This window comes from Octopus sinensis, linkage group LG8, assembly GCF_006345805.1.
Source record: "Octopus sinensis linkage group LG8, ASM634580v1, whole genome shotgun sequence".
In the NCBI taxonomy this organism is placed as follows: Eukaryota; Metazoa; Mollusca; class Cephalopoda; order Octopoda; family Octopodidae; genus Octopus; species Octopus sinensis.
Genome location: NC_043004.1, coordinates 106,316,325 through 106,332,603, shown reverse-complemented (window position 1 = coordinate 106,332,603; position 16,279 = coordinate 106,316,325). Strand labels below are relative to the sequence as shown.

General features: G+C 37.5%; 1 protein-coding gene across 17 annotated transcripts in view; it reads right to left on the bottom strand.

The window, feature by feature from the left end:
• LOC115214900 (tensin-3) overlaps window positions 1–16,279 on the bottom strand; it is a 930,040-nt gene that overhangs the window by 26,142 nt on the left and 887,619 nt on the right. For 12 of the 17 annotated variants that reach the window (XM_036505645.1, XM_036505643.1, XM_036505651.1 and 9 more), the window contains 2 exons: window positions 14,405–14,656; window positions 10,322–10,778 (listed from right to left, as the gene is read on the bottom strand). In XM_036505645.1, the coding sequence (XP_036361538.1) occupies window positions 10,322–10,778; window positions 14,405–14,656 (709 nt within the window). The remainder of the gene's footprint in view (window positions 1–10,321; window positions 10,779–14,404; window positions 14,657–16,279) is intronic. The other 5 variants (XM_036505644.1, XM_036505652.1, XM_036505654.1 and 2 more) reach the window with 3 other exon arrangements.

Below are 16,279 nucleotides of genomic sequence, written 5' to 3'. Positions count from 1 at the left end.
AAATAGTTACGGGGGGGGGGGGGGGGGTTTACCTTCTTTTTGAGACTGAGGGTTTATCTGATGGCTTTAGGCTGGTTTGGTGCTTCCCATTTAAGTTTGCTTTATGAGAATATGTGAAAGCATACAGTGTAAATGTGTGTGTGTGTTTGTGTGTAGTTATAGATCAACAGTTTGCATTCACTGGGATTGTATTTGGACTGAGTGGAAATAGTATAGAGAAAGATGTAGAGTGTTAAGATCAGATAAATGATGGGAGAAGGATGTTTGGATGTGTGTGAGTGTGTATGTATGTACAAATGCACATAAGTATGTATGTACATGTGTGTGTGTGTATGGATGTATATATAGGCAACTATAAAAGTAATACAAAAAAAAGTCTAGACTAAGAATGACATGCATACATCAACCACACTGGCATGACCACCACTAAGAGCTTCGTTGTTGAACAAGTTACTTGTAACACAATGACACTGGTTCATACCTGACACACACCCCTTCATTCAGCTCCAGGCAAGAGTAACAAAGAATAGGTGCAAAAAAATAAACACGAAATCTCAGCAAATTTCCATTGTCAAACAGATTATAGTAACAAAAAAATTGTCAAATTGTATTTTGAAATAAATAAAAAATCTGTTTTTTTTTTGTTTTTTTTTTTTTTACTAGAATAGAAAAAAAAAAGTTTTCTTTTGACAAGTTAGTCATCGGATTATTTTTCTAGTGTATAAGAGGTTGTATAGCAGAGATATAATCTAACAAATGTTGATATATAGCAACTAAGGAAAGTAAAAAGGTAAGGACTATACCTCAGGGTATGATTTGGACTAGAACCATGCTGAAGCACTAAACTTGATATGGTAAAGATACACCGTTATTTAACATCTGCAATAATAATATTTTGCTTAGTTGTGTGATGTACCATTGGTAGGTACTGAAACAGTATGTGCTGAAGATTATAAGGTAAATGTGAGCACCACCCCATAAAATAAATACCATATGTTTAACTATGACAATTTGGTGTGTTTCTACATATGTACACATGTGTGTGTGTATGTGTGCGCATATCTATCTATCTGTCTGTCTATCTTTCTATGTGTATATATAAATGAGAAATGTGAAATAGAGAGAAATAGTAGCAGCAGACTAAACATACTTCTGAAGAAAAAAGGGTACTAGTTGTTGGTCATGGTTCCCCTCTCAGGAGGAAAGATTTAGGCCGTGTGTGTTTCTGGAAGAGTCAATTAATTTTAATCCACCCAAAAAAATCAATCATGGTTATCTACAAGTTCATTATAAAATTTTGTTTGGGCCAAAGTGCTTGAAAACTAGAGCAACATTATATTATATTACATTATATTATATTACAATATATTATAATATATTATATTATAATATATTATATTACAGTCATCCAGGGTAGAGTGGAACTAAGAATACAGACAGTGCTCAGGCAATCCAGTGGGAATACCCTTATCAGTTGTTCCCTCACCAAAATAATAACTTCAAATTTATAAGGAGGCAGGGGTATTTTTTGTTTGCTTAACACTTAAACCCTGCTAGAGTAGGGTAAGAGACGAAGTGCCTATAACCCATCTCCATGGCTGCTGGAAAGAGAACGGAAGGTGGGAGGGTGAAAAAATGACACAGTAGACAATTTTAGCGACCAACAGGGCTGCTATTTTTAGGAAGGACTTCATGACACACAAAACATGGTATCACATGAAAGTAGTTTAACTTCCTTGTTTGCATGTGTGCACACATATAAACACTGAGATAGACAGATAACTATACTCACATTTGCTCACGAACACATAGGCTTTTGTATAGACACATAGCCTTTTGCATACCAACACAAGCTTTGCATAGAATCAAACATGAGGATATGTATGTATAAAAGGAACAAAGCGAAATAAATATATGTACAAATAAATACATTAAAATCCAAGAAATATTTGTATAGATGGACAAGCACATGCATAGAGTTCTAGGTTTATATATATGTATATAAATCTAAGTGAAATATCTAGAGTATAAGCAACATGAACCTTCAGTTACTAACACAAATATTTATATCTATACATACGTAAACATACAGTCATACATACACACATACTTATACATATATAAACACAGACACATAAGCATAGATATATCCACACACATATATCCATATTCACATATACAGAGATGTACATATAGGTATATATTTATCAATAATACACGTACAAACACAAATATATACACAAACAGTCACACGAAATACATGCCATCGTCCATAAAGTAATAAAAGTTTTTTCTTACTAATGAGATTAGCCATCCAGAATATATATAAAGCTGTGTGTTTAGGGCAGCAAATATTACAGCAAATGCAAAACCGTTTCACCATCACCTGCCGAAGGAGCAGTGAGGGTAGGAGGAGGAGGAGGCAGGCTCTTGGTTTCTCACAGTCTAAGCGACCTGAAGGGTGTGAGTGCAGGTGCGTGTCTGTGCAAGCGAATGAATCACAGCAGACGACTATCACCTGTGCTGCAATTGTTGCTTAACTCCATGTCAACCCTGATCAAGAAGGCCCTATGCCCAAAGGCATGTCAGCCGTAGCTATTTCGCTCCCCCTACCCATCGTTCAAATAGTAAATCCCAAACCGCATTATTCAATGTGTATTGGCATTTTCTTTTCTTTTCTTTTTTTTTTTGTTATAAGTATACAATAGCAAAGTGCTGTAGCTGCTATGCGACTGCAGAGAGGCTTTCACAGACAGCATGTGTTCGTCACAGCAGACGAAGTATTATGTGTATATATATATAAGTTAATCCTCCTTCTCATCATCGTAATCGTCATCACTATCACCACTACCAACGATCTCTTAATGTCCAATTTTCAATGCTGACAACGTATCCGTTGTGGCAGATTAAACGCATGCTTGTGTGTATATGTGTGTGTGTTGTATACGCGCATTCATACTTAAGAAAAGGCGTCAGGATTATTACGAGGGTATATCTAACTAAAAACACTGAAATTTGGTCAGAGCAAAGTCGATTGTGGTGTATAGAAATGTAAACAAAATATTTAGCGCTAAGAGGATGGGCAAACGGTTGGGGATATTATATATATATCACCGTGACCGACCAGGCTATCAGATGTTGCTACACATCGTTGGTCACAATGCGCTTCGTATTGTTTTAGCTTTCAAATGACGCCACCCTGCTGGCTAAGCGGGCAGGCCAATATATATATATATAAATTGATGGGTGGAGAAAGAGATAAACGGGTGAAGAAAACGATATAGATGAAAACGAAAAGTAATTAATCAGTCGGGTATATGGGTATGTATGTGGGGAGAGAGAGAGATGGGGAGGTAGAGAACGTAGCTGTTGTTGACGGAACGGTCAGACCCAATCTATGGCACCAGGTTTGAACAAATCCCCTGCGACGGCGAGAGAGAGAGAGAGAGGTCTCAGTGCTTGGGACCACACCGCACACGAAACTCTTGGTGCGGTTGTTCGACCTGCTAGAACCCGCATGCGAATTCAACCTCAAACTGCATCACCAACGTTAAAAAAAAACCCGAGAGGGGTGCTTCGTCAGAACATAAAACCAAAGTTTGCAGAGAAATTCAATATAGATCTTAGTCAGCGAGGTAGAGGTTGGGAATAGGTAAATAGTTAAATAGACACACACACACACATATGTATGTATATATATATATATATATATATATATATATATATATATATTATATATATATATATATATATGGTCACACACGTTTTAATAAATAATCGGTAGAAGTTACAGAGTGACTTTGGCCCAAGAGTTTCGTGCGTTAAAACTTATCAAGTGCACACTCGTCCTGTAAGTTCTGCAGATTAATATAAAAAACGTGTGTGTGTAAATATATATATATGTGTGTGTATGCATGTATGTATATACTCATGTTTTGAGTTCTATTTCTGTTTGCATCGCCAAACCTATATATATATATATTCGTAGATAAATAAGTCATGTAAACGGATAGATAAATAGAGAGAGGATTATAAATGTGAATGTTTCTCACTGTGTACAACAACCGGTCGCCATCGGCCGATGAAGGTTGTTGCGATGAAGAGAAGAAGAAACGTCCAAAGTTAGCAAAAGTTCGATCTGGCATTCTACTCTTGTCGCTCTACTCCTCCCACTCCCTCACAGCAATGCGACTACCACTTCGTTGAAGCTTCCTTCTAACACTCCTTCATTCATTCACAAGACACACACACACACACACACATGAGAGAATGCCAAATATTTTCAACAAGTTCCTCGAATTCCGACCATCATCACCTTAACATCACCCATCATCATCACAATCAGCATCATCAGGCAAGAAACCCAAAACATTAAAAGAAAAAGAAAAATATATAAAGAAAAGAAGGGGAAATACTTATTTTGTCCTTTTTTTCCCCCTCTTTCAGTCTTTTTGTTTTACCTGAAATATTAGCGAGGTCCCTGCTGGATGACGGTAGCTACAACATGAACTTTAAGGAAGTCATAACAGAGATAGATAGATAGATAGATAGATAGATAGAGAGAGAGATAGAGAGAGAGAGAGAGAGAGAGAGAGATAGGGAGGGAGAGAGAGAGGCTGTAGAGTCCGAGTTAGATGACTGGGTGGGGAGAGCAGAGTATAAATGATGGGAAGGAGATAGAAAGGGAAAAGGAAAGAGTGGTAGGCAAAGAGAAAGAGATACCAAGTGAGGAAAGAGGGAAACGGAGAGAGAGAGAGAAAGGTAGAAGTGAAGAAGGAAGTAAGGAGAAGTAGGAAACAAGAGACGAAAAAGTGAGAAATGAGAAGCGAAAGGGAAAAGAGAGAAAAGAAAAGAGGCTGAAGGAAGGAAGGGAGGGAGGGAAAGGGAAAAGAGAGAGAGAGAGAGAGAGAGGGGAAGAGAGAAGGAGTATGGCAGAGAGAAACGAGAATGAGGGGAAAAAAAAAAAAAAAGCAGGGCTGTGTTGGGTCGTTTGTAAAAACAACCTGAAACACTTGCTGCTTTTACTATCATCATGTAGGCGTGTGTGTGTGTGTGGAGACGAAATAATGGGAGGAAAGTTGTGGAAGAGGAGGGAAATGAAGAGAAGGAAGAAGAAGAAGAAGAAAAACTAAGTTCGCAGGATATCTACATTTATGGGAAGTTTATATCAAGAAAGTAAAAAAGAATGAATATATATATATATATATATATATATATATATATATATATGAAAGAAAACTTTGGATGGCAGGAAAGAGAAAGAGAGGAAGCGGAGGGAAAATGAAAGGAAAGAGGAAAAGATGAGATAAAACGAAGGGGAGGAAGGACGTAATTAAACGTGGAAAACTAGATCCATGTGAGCAGACCTGGAGAAAGTTGGTAATCGTTACATGCAAAATATAGACCCCTCTTTCACATACCTCATCGACTATTTTATTAACTAGCGCCAGATATTTACGATTTATGTGTGGGTTACGAGTATGTTACATATATATATATAAAACATATATAGCGTATATGATGAACTTATAATTAAAAATAAAGATTTGTAAATAAGATAATTCTTTCCTAAATAATTGCTCTACCTTTGCTTCTTATAGGGTATCCCTCAAAACCGTAGGCCCGTGTCTACTACCCATCCCTGTTTTGGCCTGTATATGGGGTAGATACAAAAAGTGCAGTAGCACTTGTTAAGACACCGAACCCACTCCATCGTTGGCCAACCGGCGGCGGTTCGAGCTATCTTTCTCTTTCTGGCTACTCCTGTGCATCCGTAACTTCTAATCCTAATCTCTATTACCATCACTCAACAGAACTACCCGCCCACCGAATAAGTTAAATGAGCCACCGCTGGTAAAGCATCCTGTTGTGATTATACCTGGCATCACAACGGCCAGTCCCAGCCGCAACACCGCCGCCAATAGTAAATTGAATTCCATTACACTTCCACCACCATCACCACTGCCGATGCCCCTACCATCAAAACAACAAATCTTTCAGTGAAGTGCCTTAGCTCTTTTGCGATGATGGGGATGAGGCAGAGTCTCAATCCTGGAGATTAATAATTGTGTATGTAAATTTTTACAAAGATCATTATTTGCACTGTGTAAGTGTTATTTTTATAATTTAGTCACGAAAGGAGAGGCAGCATACCTTCAAATAGAGATAAATATAAAGGCGGAGGAGTGGCTGTGTGGTAAGTAGCTTGCTTACCAACCACATGGTTCTGGGTTCAGTCCCACTGCGTGGCACCTTGGGCAAGTGTCTTCTACTATAGCCCCGGGTTGACCAAAGACTTGTGAGTGGATTTGGTAGACGGAAACTGAAAGAAGCCTGTCGTATATATGTATATATGTGTGCGTGTATGTTTGTGTGTCTGTGTTTGTCCCCCTAGCATTGTTTGACAACCGATGCTGGTGTGTTTATGTCCCCGTAACTTAGTGGTTCAGCAAAAGAGACTGATAGAATAAGTACTAGGCTTATAAAGAATAAGTCCAGGGGTCAGTTTCTTCAACTAAAGGCGGTGCTCCAGCATGGCCACAGTCAAATGACTGAAACAAGTAAAAGAGTATGTAACTGCATAAAGACACGGGGGGGGGGGAAGCGAACGCACAACACACGTGAGGATCTCTCTCTCTCTCTGACACACACAAATATAGACTTTAACTGGTTTCAGTGATTAAAAGGCATCACCGTCAGTCACATCGATCGCAGTATTTATTTCAGTCCGATACTTATTTTGTCGGAACTCAGGTTCTCTGTTTATCGGGACACCGTTTAATTGGTCTTGTTCGATTGAACTTGTCAAGATTTACACTAGCAAACATGAAACACGGTACACACATAAGAGAGTAAATTCTTCACACAGCCATGTCTAGTACAGAACAGGGCCGTGCCAGAGCACCGCCCTTAGTGTGTGTGGGCAAATTACTAGGTATATTATGTACTGAAATACAAGGTATAAGATATGTACGTTTATCTGTGTACTTTTTTTCTCTTTAAGGTAATCATAACAGCCTGGTACCTGACTCAACTCTAGTTACAATTTTTGGGTGGTGCTGTGGTGTTGCTAGTGGTGTAAGTTACTGAGTAAGTGCACAAAGGGAGAGGAGGGTCTTGAATTGCCACCTAAACAAACCTTCCAAACTGAGAGGAACCTGTAACAGTAGTAAACTAGGTCAGTATTTATTCTAGTGACAGTCATCCCCCACCATTCACCCCTTTAGTGTAAAGAACATAAGATCAAAGAGAAATCTGGTGTGGGGGTATGTGTGCGAGAGAGGATCCATAGAAATGGTTTGGGTGGAATGTAAATGTTTCTGTTCCCCAATTAAAATTTATCAGAGCAATGATCTCATCATTATCAACATTGTCCATTATTCTCAACCGATAATATGGATTCATAGCCACTGTCCTGTGGTACCATTAACACTACTTTTGATCATGGGTCAGCTCTTTTAAGGCTGACCTACTGGATTAAGCAACAACCCCAACAATAATCATCTATTTATCTCTTGGGTCTCCATTATTTCAAGTGTTTATGTCTATTCAATACATCATAATTCATTGACCATCTTACACACAATCAAACGCCTCTGGGACCATAGATATGTAACAACCATTCACTTGCTGCAATAGCATATTCAGCCTCTTCACAAACGTTTGCACATGTTAACAACATACAAACAATTTAATGGTCTACCAACAGATTGGTACCCAAGATTCACAGACAACCAGTGGACCTGCAGTTGTCAAGTCGTATCGAAGGGATCAGAAGAGACCTCTATGATGGGAAGATGATATAATGAAAAAATTCTAGCCCAAATAGAAGAGAAGGGCTGAGTCAAGGGAAGAAGAAACAGGCTTTGTGATCAGTGATGTATCAAATCATAATGAGAATTTAATTGATGGAGTAACTGATTGGCAAGGGAACCTCTACACAATCACTTGTCCTCCTAGAAATAGTAGCCAAATTCCCTCAAATCACATCTTACTTTTTTAAAAAAAAAAGGACCCATTGGATAATGTAACATAGTCCTAGATATACAAAAAGACAGATTGATCATAACAGGAATGCTTTTGACCACAGGCCTGCTCAATCAAGGCTGACCTGAGGCTTCATAACAACAACACACCAAAACACAACATTCTAATGGCATTTCATCAAGTCAATCTTATATAACAAAATAACTTCAGTTTTCATTTCTTTTTCTTCAGACTTAAACTTTGTGCTGCAACGATTTACCTCACAAACCAAGGTTTCCCCTACTGGCACAAGGTCATACAATGTGGAAGGAGGAGGATAGCCAATTAGATTGACTCCTCTCCCCAGGATTTGACAGACACTTTAAGAAAGCATCATCATCACCATCATTTAACATCCACTTTTCCATGCTTGCATGGGTCAGATGGAATTTGTTGAGACAGATTGTCTACAACTGGATGCCCTTCCTGTCACCAACCCTCACATTTCCTAAAAAGGTAAGGTTCTCCAAGGCTGGATATGTTTTCCATTGGAGACAGGAAATCAACAACCTTGCTTATATGACTAATGTTCATCTACAACCATCAAATGATGTCTAAACAAGAGGTACACACACACACATATAACTGGCTTCTTTCAGTCTCCGTCCACCAAATCCACTCACAAGACTTTTGGTCAGCCTGGGGATATAATAAAATGCCCAAAATGCTATTCAGTGGGACTGAACCCAAGACCACATGGTTGGGAACGAAGCTTCTGTACCATAGAGACAACCCTATGCTTATTTCCAGAAGAGAAAAAGTCAAGTTAACCCGGGTGATATTTGAACTCAGAATACAAGAGACATTAACAAATATCACAAGGTATTTTGTTAGGTGCTGTACCGAGTAATCTTCTGCAACTGAATCAATGCCAAATGTCTGAATGATTACTGACACTTAACAACAACCATCTCAAGAGAGTTCTGTACAGTCTCAACAAAAGTCTTGCATGGAATCCTGTATAACTACTACTATATCATTCTTCTTGTTCTGTATGGAGTTCATGAAGTAGGCTTACCTTTGTTTACAAATCAACACATTGGACTTTGTTGTGTATTCATACAATGATCATGAAGTAAGTACAGCACTGCTAAGTATTAATACTTGTTACTGTACAGTGACTATGAATCCCTCTACTTAGCTTGAACCACCAGTTTAACTGTTAACACTATTATGCATATCTACATGAAATAAGTCAGTGAAGTTACTTAAATTTGCCCTTAATTAAACAGAGATCAAACTGAGGGTACTTTTGCACATGTATACTTTAAGTGTAAAAGTATATCCAGTGCTTTTGTAGTCAACTACTGAACTTGCATCTCCCTACAGCATACTTCATATTTGCAAGCCTTTTTCTAAAATCTCTCTGTTTTAATCATTGGATTGCAGCCGTACTTTGGGCACCACTTTGAAGGGGATTTTGTTGAACAAATTGACTCCAGAGCTTATTTTTAAAATCTGGTATTCATTCTATCAGACCCAATTGTTGAAACTGCTAAGTTACAGGGTACAAACAAACTAACACTAGTTGTCAAGTAGTGGAAGGGGAACAAACAGAGATAAAAGCACACATGCACACAACAGGCTTCGATAAAGTTTCCACCCAACAAATTTACTCAGCATTGCTTGGCCAGGAGATATTTGAAGACACTTGCGTAAGGTGCTGTGCAGTGGTACTGAACCTGAAATCACATGGCTGCAAACAAAATGAGCTTAACCACACAATCATGAATGTACCATACTCTTTACTCTTTTACTTGTTTCAGTCATTTGACTGCGGCCATGCTGGGGCACCGCCTTTAGTCGAGCAACTCGACCCCGGGACTTATTCTTTTGTAAGCCCAGTACTTATTCTATCAGTCTCTTTTGCCGAACCGCTAAGTAACGGGGACATAAACACACCAGCATCGGTTGTCAAGCAATGCAAGGGGGACAAACACAGACACACATACATACATATATATGACGGGCTTCTTTCAGTTTCCATCTACCAAATCCACTCACAAGGCTTTGGTCGGCCCGAGGCTATAGTAGAAGACACTTGCCCAAGGTGCCACGCAGTGGGAGTGAACCCGGAACCATGTGGTTGGTAAGCAAGCTACTTACCACACAACCACTCCTGCGCCTATGCGTCTAAATGATTTTTATAAACCAGAGTTTCTTCAAACTTTGGATTTAAAATTTTGATTTTGAAACTTGTGCTTCACTTAGGCACAGGTTTGATCAGAAGCTATAAGAACAACAGACTGGATAAGGAACAGAGAAGGTCCAAGAAGAAGAAGAAGAAGATGCTTACCTTCCAGCAGATGAAGGACTGCGCGGTAAAGTGGCAGACATGGATCTGGAGCTTGTGTCAACATGGAGGGAACTTCCTGGAGGTAGAGTGGCACTACCGTCAATTGTAGATGAGTATTGTTGATAATGCTGCTGTTGTTGCATATGTTGTTGATACTGTTGCTGCTGCTGCAACTGTTGTTGTTGTTGTTGTTGCTGCTGCAGCTGTTGTTGATACTGTAACTGCTGCTGTTGTTGTTGTTGTTGTTGTTGCAGCTGCTGTTGTTTTTGCTGCTGCTGAAGCAAGAGAAGTTGATCAGGTTGGGGAGGAGCCATCTGGCCGGGATGGTGCTGCTGCTGCTGATGATGGTGATGACTGCTGGAGGTTTGATAATTTTGCTGCTGCTGTACGTAGGTGTTATACTGACTACTCTGACCGCCGGTCAATGTACCAGTTGGACTGGACAGTTGACTGCCCGCTGCAGAAACAACAACAGCATGTCACAAGAGAAAATTTAAAGCAAATATCTTAAATGGCAGGCATTTGAAACCTTAAAAAAAAAAATGATTCTAAGACATATTTTCAAAAGCCATTATTATTGTTATTAAACAAATTAGTTTAAATTCTAAGAAAACTTTTAGCAAATAATTTCATTAAAATAGAACATTGCTGTTTACTAAATAATGTAGTTTATTTAAGGCAAACAAAATAATGGGAAAAAACACAAAGCCATAAAAACAAAGTCAAAAATACTAAGAAAAATTTTAATATCTTTCAGTTGTTAGAAAATATTAAAATTAACAAAAAAAACACACATATATATATATATATATATAAGTATATATGTATGTACATACATATATATAGAATAAGATGTATTTAGATATTTCTCAAGAGAGTTGAAGCAAATACCAGACAAGGTTTTAAAACTTTGAGCTTTGTTGCCAAGCCAAGTTGCCAGACATTAGAAATTACGAGAATATCAAATGATATCAGAAGAGTGGATTTTGGAAACTCCTTGGTATAAGTTAATGTCAATAGGTGGTGACTGGCTCAATATTGGCCATACTTTGTTTGTTTTAGCCATGGACACTTAATATGTATAATTAATTGCTTAACACTGAGTGGGAGAGAAGGCATTTTGGTCATATCAACATCACTTCCACAAAAGATATCTAAATTTACCCACTTGAAAAATAACCTTCAGAATAATATGACCTAATTCTAGCCATTGTTACACTACAGTAAAGCACTTATTAATGTAGTGCAATGCTATGTTGTTTATTATACAATATATTGAATATTCTATTATACTGCAAAAACAGAATAACTCAGTATGAAAAATACTGTTTCGTGGAATATTAGTGCAATATAAATGATAACTCTATCAGCCATGAAGTAGTGAGAATATCAAAGTCAGACCTTAAAACCAAGCTCTGTAGCATTTACAGACAGGATATAAAGACCTCCATGACTAGGCTAACAGTCTATTGCAATACCATTTCAATATGTTTTCCCTCACAAGTTAAATTAACCAAGGTACGTTCAATCAGACACTCTACCCAAGGAGAAACATTAAAAGACCTCCAGCACATATGAACCCATAAACCTATGATCTGAATACCCAGCACCTCATCCGTTAGGTTATTTCCCAAAAACCATCCTTCGGCCTTTAACTTTTAATCTTATTTGTTATTCTGAAGTTGTTTAGCCCCAGATTTACCTTAACTAAGCAGACCTGTGGCAAAAAAACAAGACAAAACAAAACTAACCCTTAAAAGATGAAAACAGAAATCATCATCATCGTTTAACGTACGTTTTCTGCGCTAGCACAGGTTGGACGGTTCAACCAGGGTCCGGGAAGCCAGGGCTGCACCAGGCTCCAGTCTGATCTGGCAGTGTTTCTACAGCTGGATGCCCTTCCTAACGCCAACCACTCCGCGAGTGTAGTGGGTGCTTTTTACGTGCCACCGGCACAGCTGCCAGGGGAGGCTGGCATCGGCCACGATCGGTTGGTGCTTTTAACGTGCCACCAGCACGGAAGCCAGCCGAGAAATGGTTAGAATGTTCTAACCATAACCAAACCACATTTTCTTTTTTAATTCTCTCAGAATGTATTAGTGACTACATTATCTAAATATGTCCCCCTTTATTTTTAAGATGGTGAATGATCTAAGGGAGATTTGGCTTCCCTTTCTAGATGAGCAATCATATATTGGCTTCTTTGTGATTTTGTATGTACAATTTCATGATGCAACTCAACCATATACATATAGTCCAGTTATTGAAGCCCTTAAAATTAAGCAAAATACTGTGAAATAACAAAAATTATTTCATCAGAATCTGAGGGTAACAAAAATCATTTCAAAGTTAAACACAAAACTAAATTCAAAGAGACAAGCTGAGCCTGTGTTGTGAAAATCATTAAAACAGTTGGTTCATGCACCCCATTTATTTTTTGAAAAAGTAACTTTATTAAAATGTATTCTGTATTTTTATAAAACAGATATCGAAATATCGTTGATGTCTGGCAACATCATAACTGAACTGAATGCCATCTCATTACAACCATCATTGTGAAACAATTGCAGACTTGCCTTCTGTTAGTTGTTTGTCGTCTTCTTTTTATTTGAGGAGTTATCACAGAACGAAAGCTAAGTTTCAACTTAAGTGAATCTTCTAAAACTCCAGTGTTTCATAGTAGAGTCAGATAAAATCAAGAATGTTCTTTTCCATTCTTAATAAACTGATTAGGCAAAGACCCACACATTGTCTGGCTCCATTCCCAGATGTATAACCTGAATACTCCTGAACCTATTGCTTCAAAACCTTTTTCATAATGATAAGACTATATTAAATCTATAGAAAGGTTAGATTCTTTTTTATGATGTTAAAAGATAGGGTCTTTTAATAGTTTTGTTGATTTAAAACCTACGTTTGACCATTATGAGGCCCTACTTACTTAAAAAAAAGGGCTCTATAATATAAATATTCTTTATAATTTTGGCACAAAGCCAATGATTTTGAGGAGAGGGGGCAAGTTGATTACATCAATCTGAGAACTTGACTGGTATTTTATTTTATTGACCCTAAAAGACAAAAGGCAAAGCTGATTTCAGCAGGATTTGAACTCAGTCTCAGAAGAAATTCAACTATGCTTTTTGTCCGATACACTAACAATTCAGCCAGCCAGTCATAGACTCTTGAACGAACTAACACATAAAAGATTTTACCCAAATGATAATAAAAGGTGTAAAAGCCTATGTAACTAAACTATAAATATTGCCCAATGATTATTTCAAGATGGAAGATGTTCTTGATATTGTTACCTCAGTTCATTACATTATCATGGTAATTATTTTGCTAGTGGTCTTCTCAGTTTAAAAGTTGCCACAGTGGGTAGCAAGAGCTGTTTAGGCTGTAGTCAAGAGTTCAGGCCTTAAGTGGTTACTACAATGGGTGACATTTTTTCTGGCTGTCGTTTTAATAAATTGCAATAAATCATTAATAATGTTAAAGAAAACAACTCTTGTTAAAGAAACAACATGCAGGAACCCAATGTGCCAGTCCAGAAAATACTGCAGTTTAGTAAGATTTCACTCAGAGAATACTCATGCAGAATATACTTGACCATTTAAAGAAAGTTATCAGGAACCAAAACTAAACAAGATAAATTAGTTTACGTTGGTGAGTAGTCATGAACATGACTAAATTGTATTTTTCGAAAGTTTAAGCCAAACATCAGCTTGCAACAAGAAGTTCCAAAAGGTAAATAAAAATTTTTTTTAAATAAAACAAAAAGAAAAGAAACCCATTTAGTTTAGCAGCATAACAGCATCTTGCTTCAGTTTTAATAAACTTTTGGTAAGCTTTATGTAAAAATAGAATCTTTACAATGTTTATATATTACTGGAAAGTGCTGGCCTTCAAAGCAGGTCGTCATCTGCAGCTGTTTCAGAGAGTTATGGCAATCAGAAGCTTTGTTGACAGGATAAAGCAAACCAGAATTGGTTCTGATGGCGAATTGGAATATTAAGAAAGAACCTTGTCTGTTACTCGGTGAATGACAAGAATTACAGCAATAGAAAGCATATATGAGTCTACCTGGCAGGTGAGGCTCCGCAACCTCTGGAATGGAAGCATAGAGAGGGTCAGAGTAACGGGCTGACTGTCGATAGTATTTGCCTTGTGTTGGTGCCGGTGGCGGTGGCTGTTGTTGTTGTGATCTGTCTTCTAATGTGGTGGCAGTTGTGAAATGAGCGGAAGAAGATGGGGTGATGGCAGATTGGAGCAGAACTGTGCCACTGGGGGTGATCATCGTGGTAGCATAGCCCGAGTGTAGACCTGGAGTCAAAACTAAGGATGCAGGCAAGACACAAGAGATAGACAGGAAGTTACAGAGAGAGAGAAAGAGAGAAGGAGAGAGAGAGATGAAACGAAGCATTAGTACAAGGCATGCAGTTTAATATGAGAACCCCGTCTCAACAGAAACATCACAAGGCTAGATAAACGTTAGATTAAGTCATGAAATTTTACACGCCCCCCCCCCTCTCATCAACAACCACTAAATATGTTTTTCTGCCTCTCTTTCAGATGTTCTAAGAAAACAAAATATAACAGGCATCAGATTCATAATAAAAAACATAAAATATAAATCTGCCACATATCAAACAATGGAGCTTTTTTTCTCCCCCTAAACAAAACTGTTATCTGCTAAGCAACATGAAATCAGTTTGTTAAACTCAATGTCTTAATTGTTCACTTAATGCAGAAGCAAGATGACTAGTTCTATTTAGATATTACTCTGGTATTTTCACACAGTGGAGGCTAAAATTTCAATCAAACTTATCACCTACATTTTCACACACACACACACACACACACACACACACACAAGTGCACATGTGGGCACCCATGTTATTTGTCTTTTCAATTTTATTCTTTAATATCTAATATATAATTTATGTCTGCAGTCAATGGCACAGAAAATACAAGTTTACATTCACAATCTAAAGCACATATGAAACTATATGTAGCTTTAAAAACCACATTTTTCAATTGACACATGGTTTTTGTTTATTAAAGTGGTCTGTCTGTCTGTCTATCTATCTCTCTCTGTATATATAAATATATGCTTATCATGGCTGTTCACATATACATAGCGTATATTGTACAGCCCCATTTAAGGACATTTGTAGTATAGAAGAAGGGCTATTTCTTGTGAAGATATCAAAACTTTCACAAACAAGTATGACCTACTGTAACCCCTATTCCCAATAAACTGGAATAATCCTTGTGAAGATCTGAAAAGACATCACACCATGACAGAATAATACATGATAAAAACAGAAAACCACAAATTGTCAAATAGGAAAACGGTAATTGGTTGATGTTAAATGTTAGTTTGGAACATTCAAGATGAAATTGAACATCATGAGGATGATGATGATGATGTTGTGATTAATAAACAAGATAAATTCACATCAGGTGCATTTAGTTTCTCTAATTATTTACAAGTGTTCACATATCTGGGCATTGACTACACAGGTTTACCAGAGAGGTAAATCAAGGGAGAAAATGCAAAAAAATGTTAAGCATTTACCTATTGAGTTTTCATTTTTTTCTTTTTTTTTGTACATGTGTGGGCAATGCAAGTGGGAAGGAGGGATTGGTTATAAAATTAGAGATGGGAATGAATTAACGACATACAAGTGAAAAGTTGTGAGACAGGGGAGGGTAGATGAGTTTTAAATAGATATTAATTAAGATCGCATTGCTGATGTGTGGTATCAACTCTAGATTATTCAAAGCCTGTATTATTGGCATTAATATTAATTACTAATATATTGATTTTTTTAAAGTTAGAGACAAAGCTAGTTCAGTTACCTATGAATATATAATACTTTGCTTGTACCTATGTAAAGCATCTAGCTAATCCTAACAGATAAATCATAACATTGTTATTGTTGGTTTTATTAT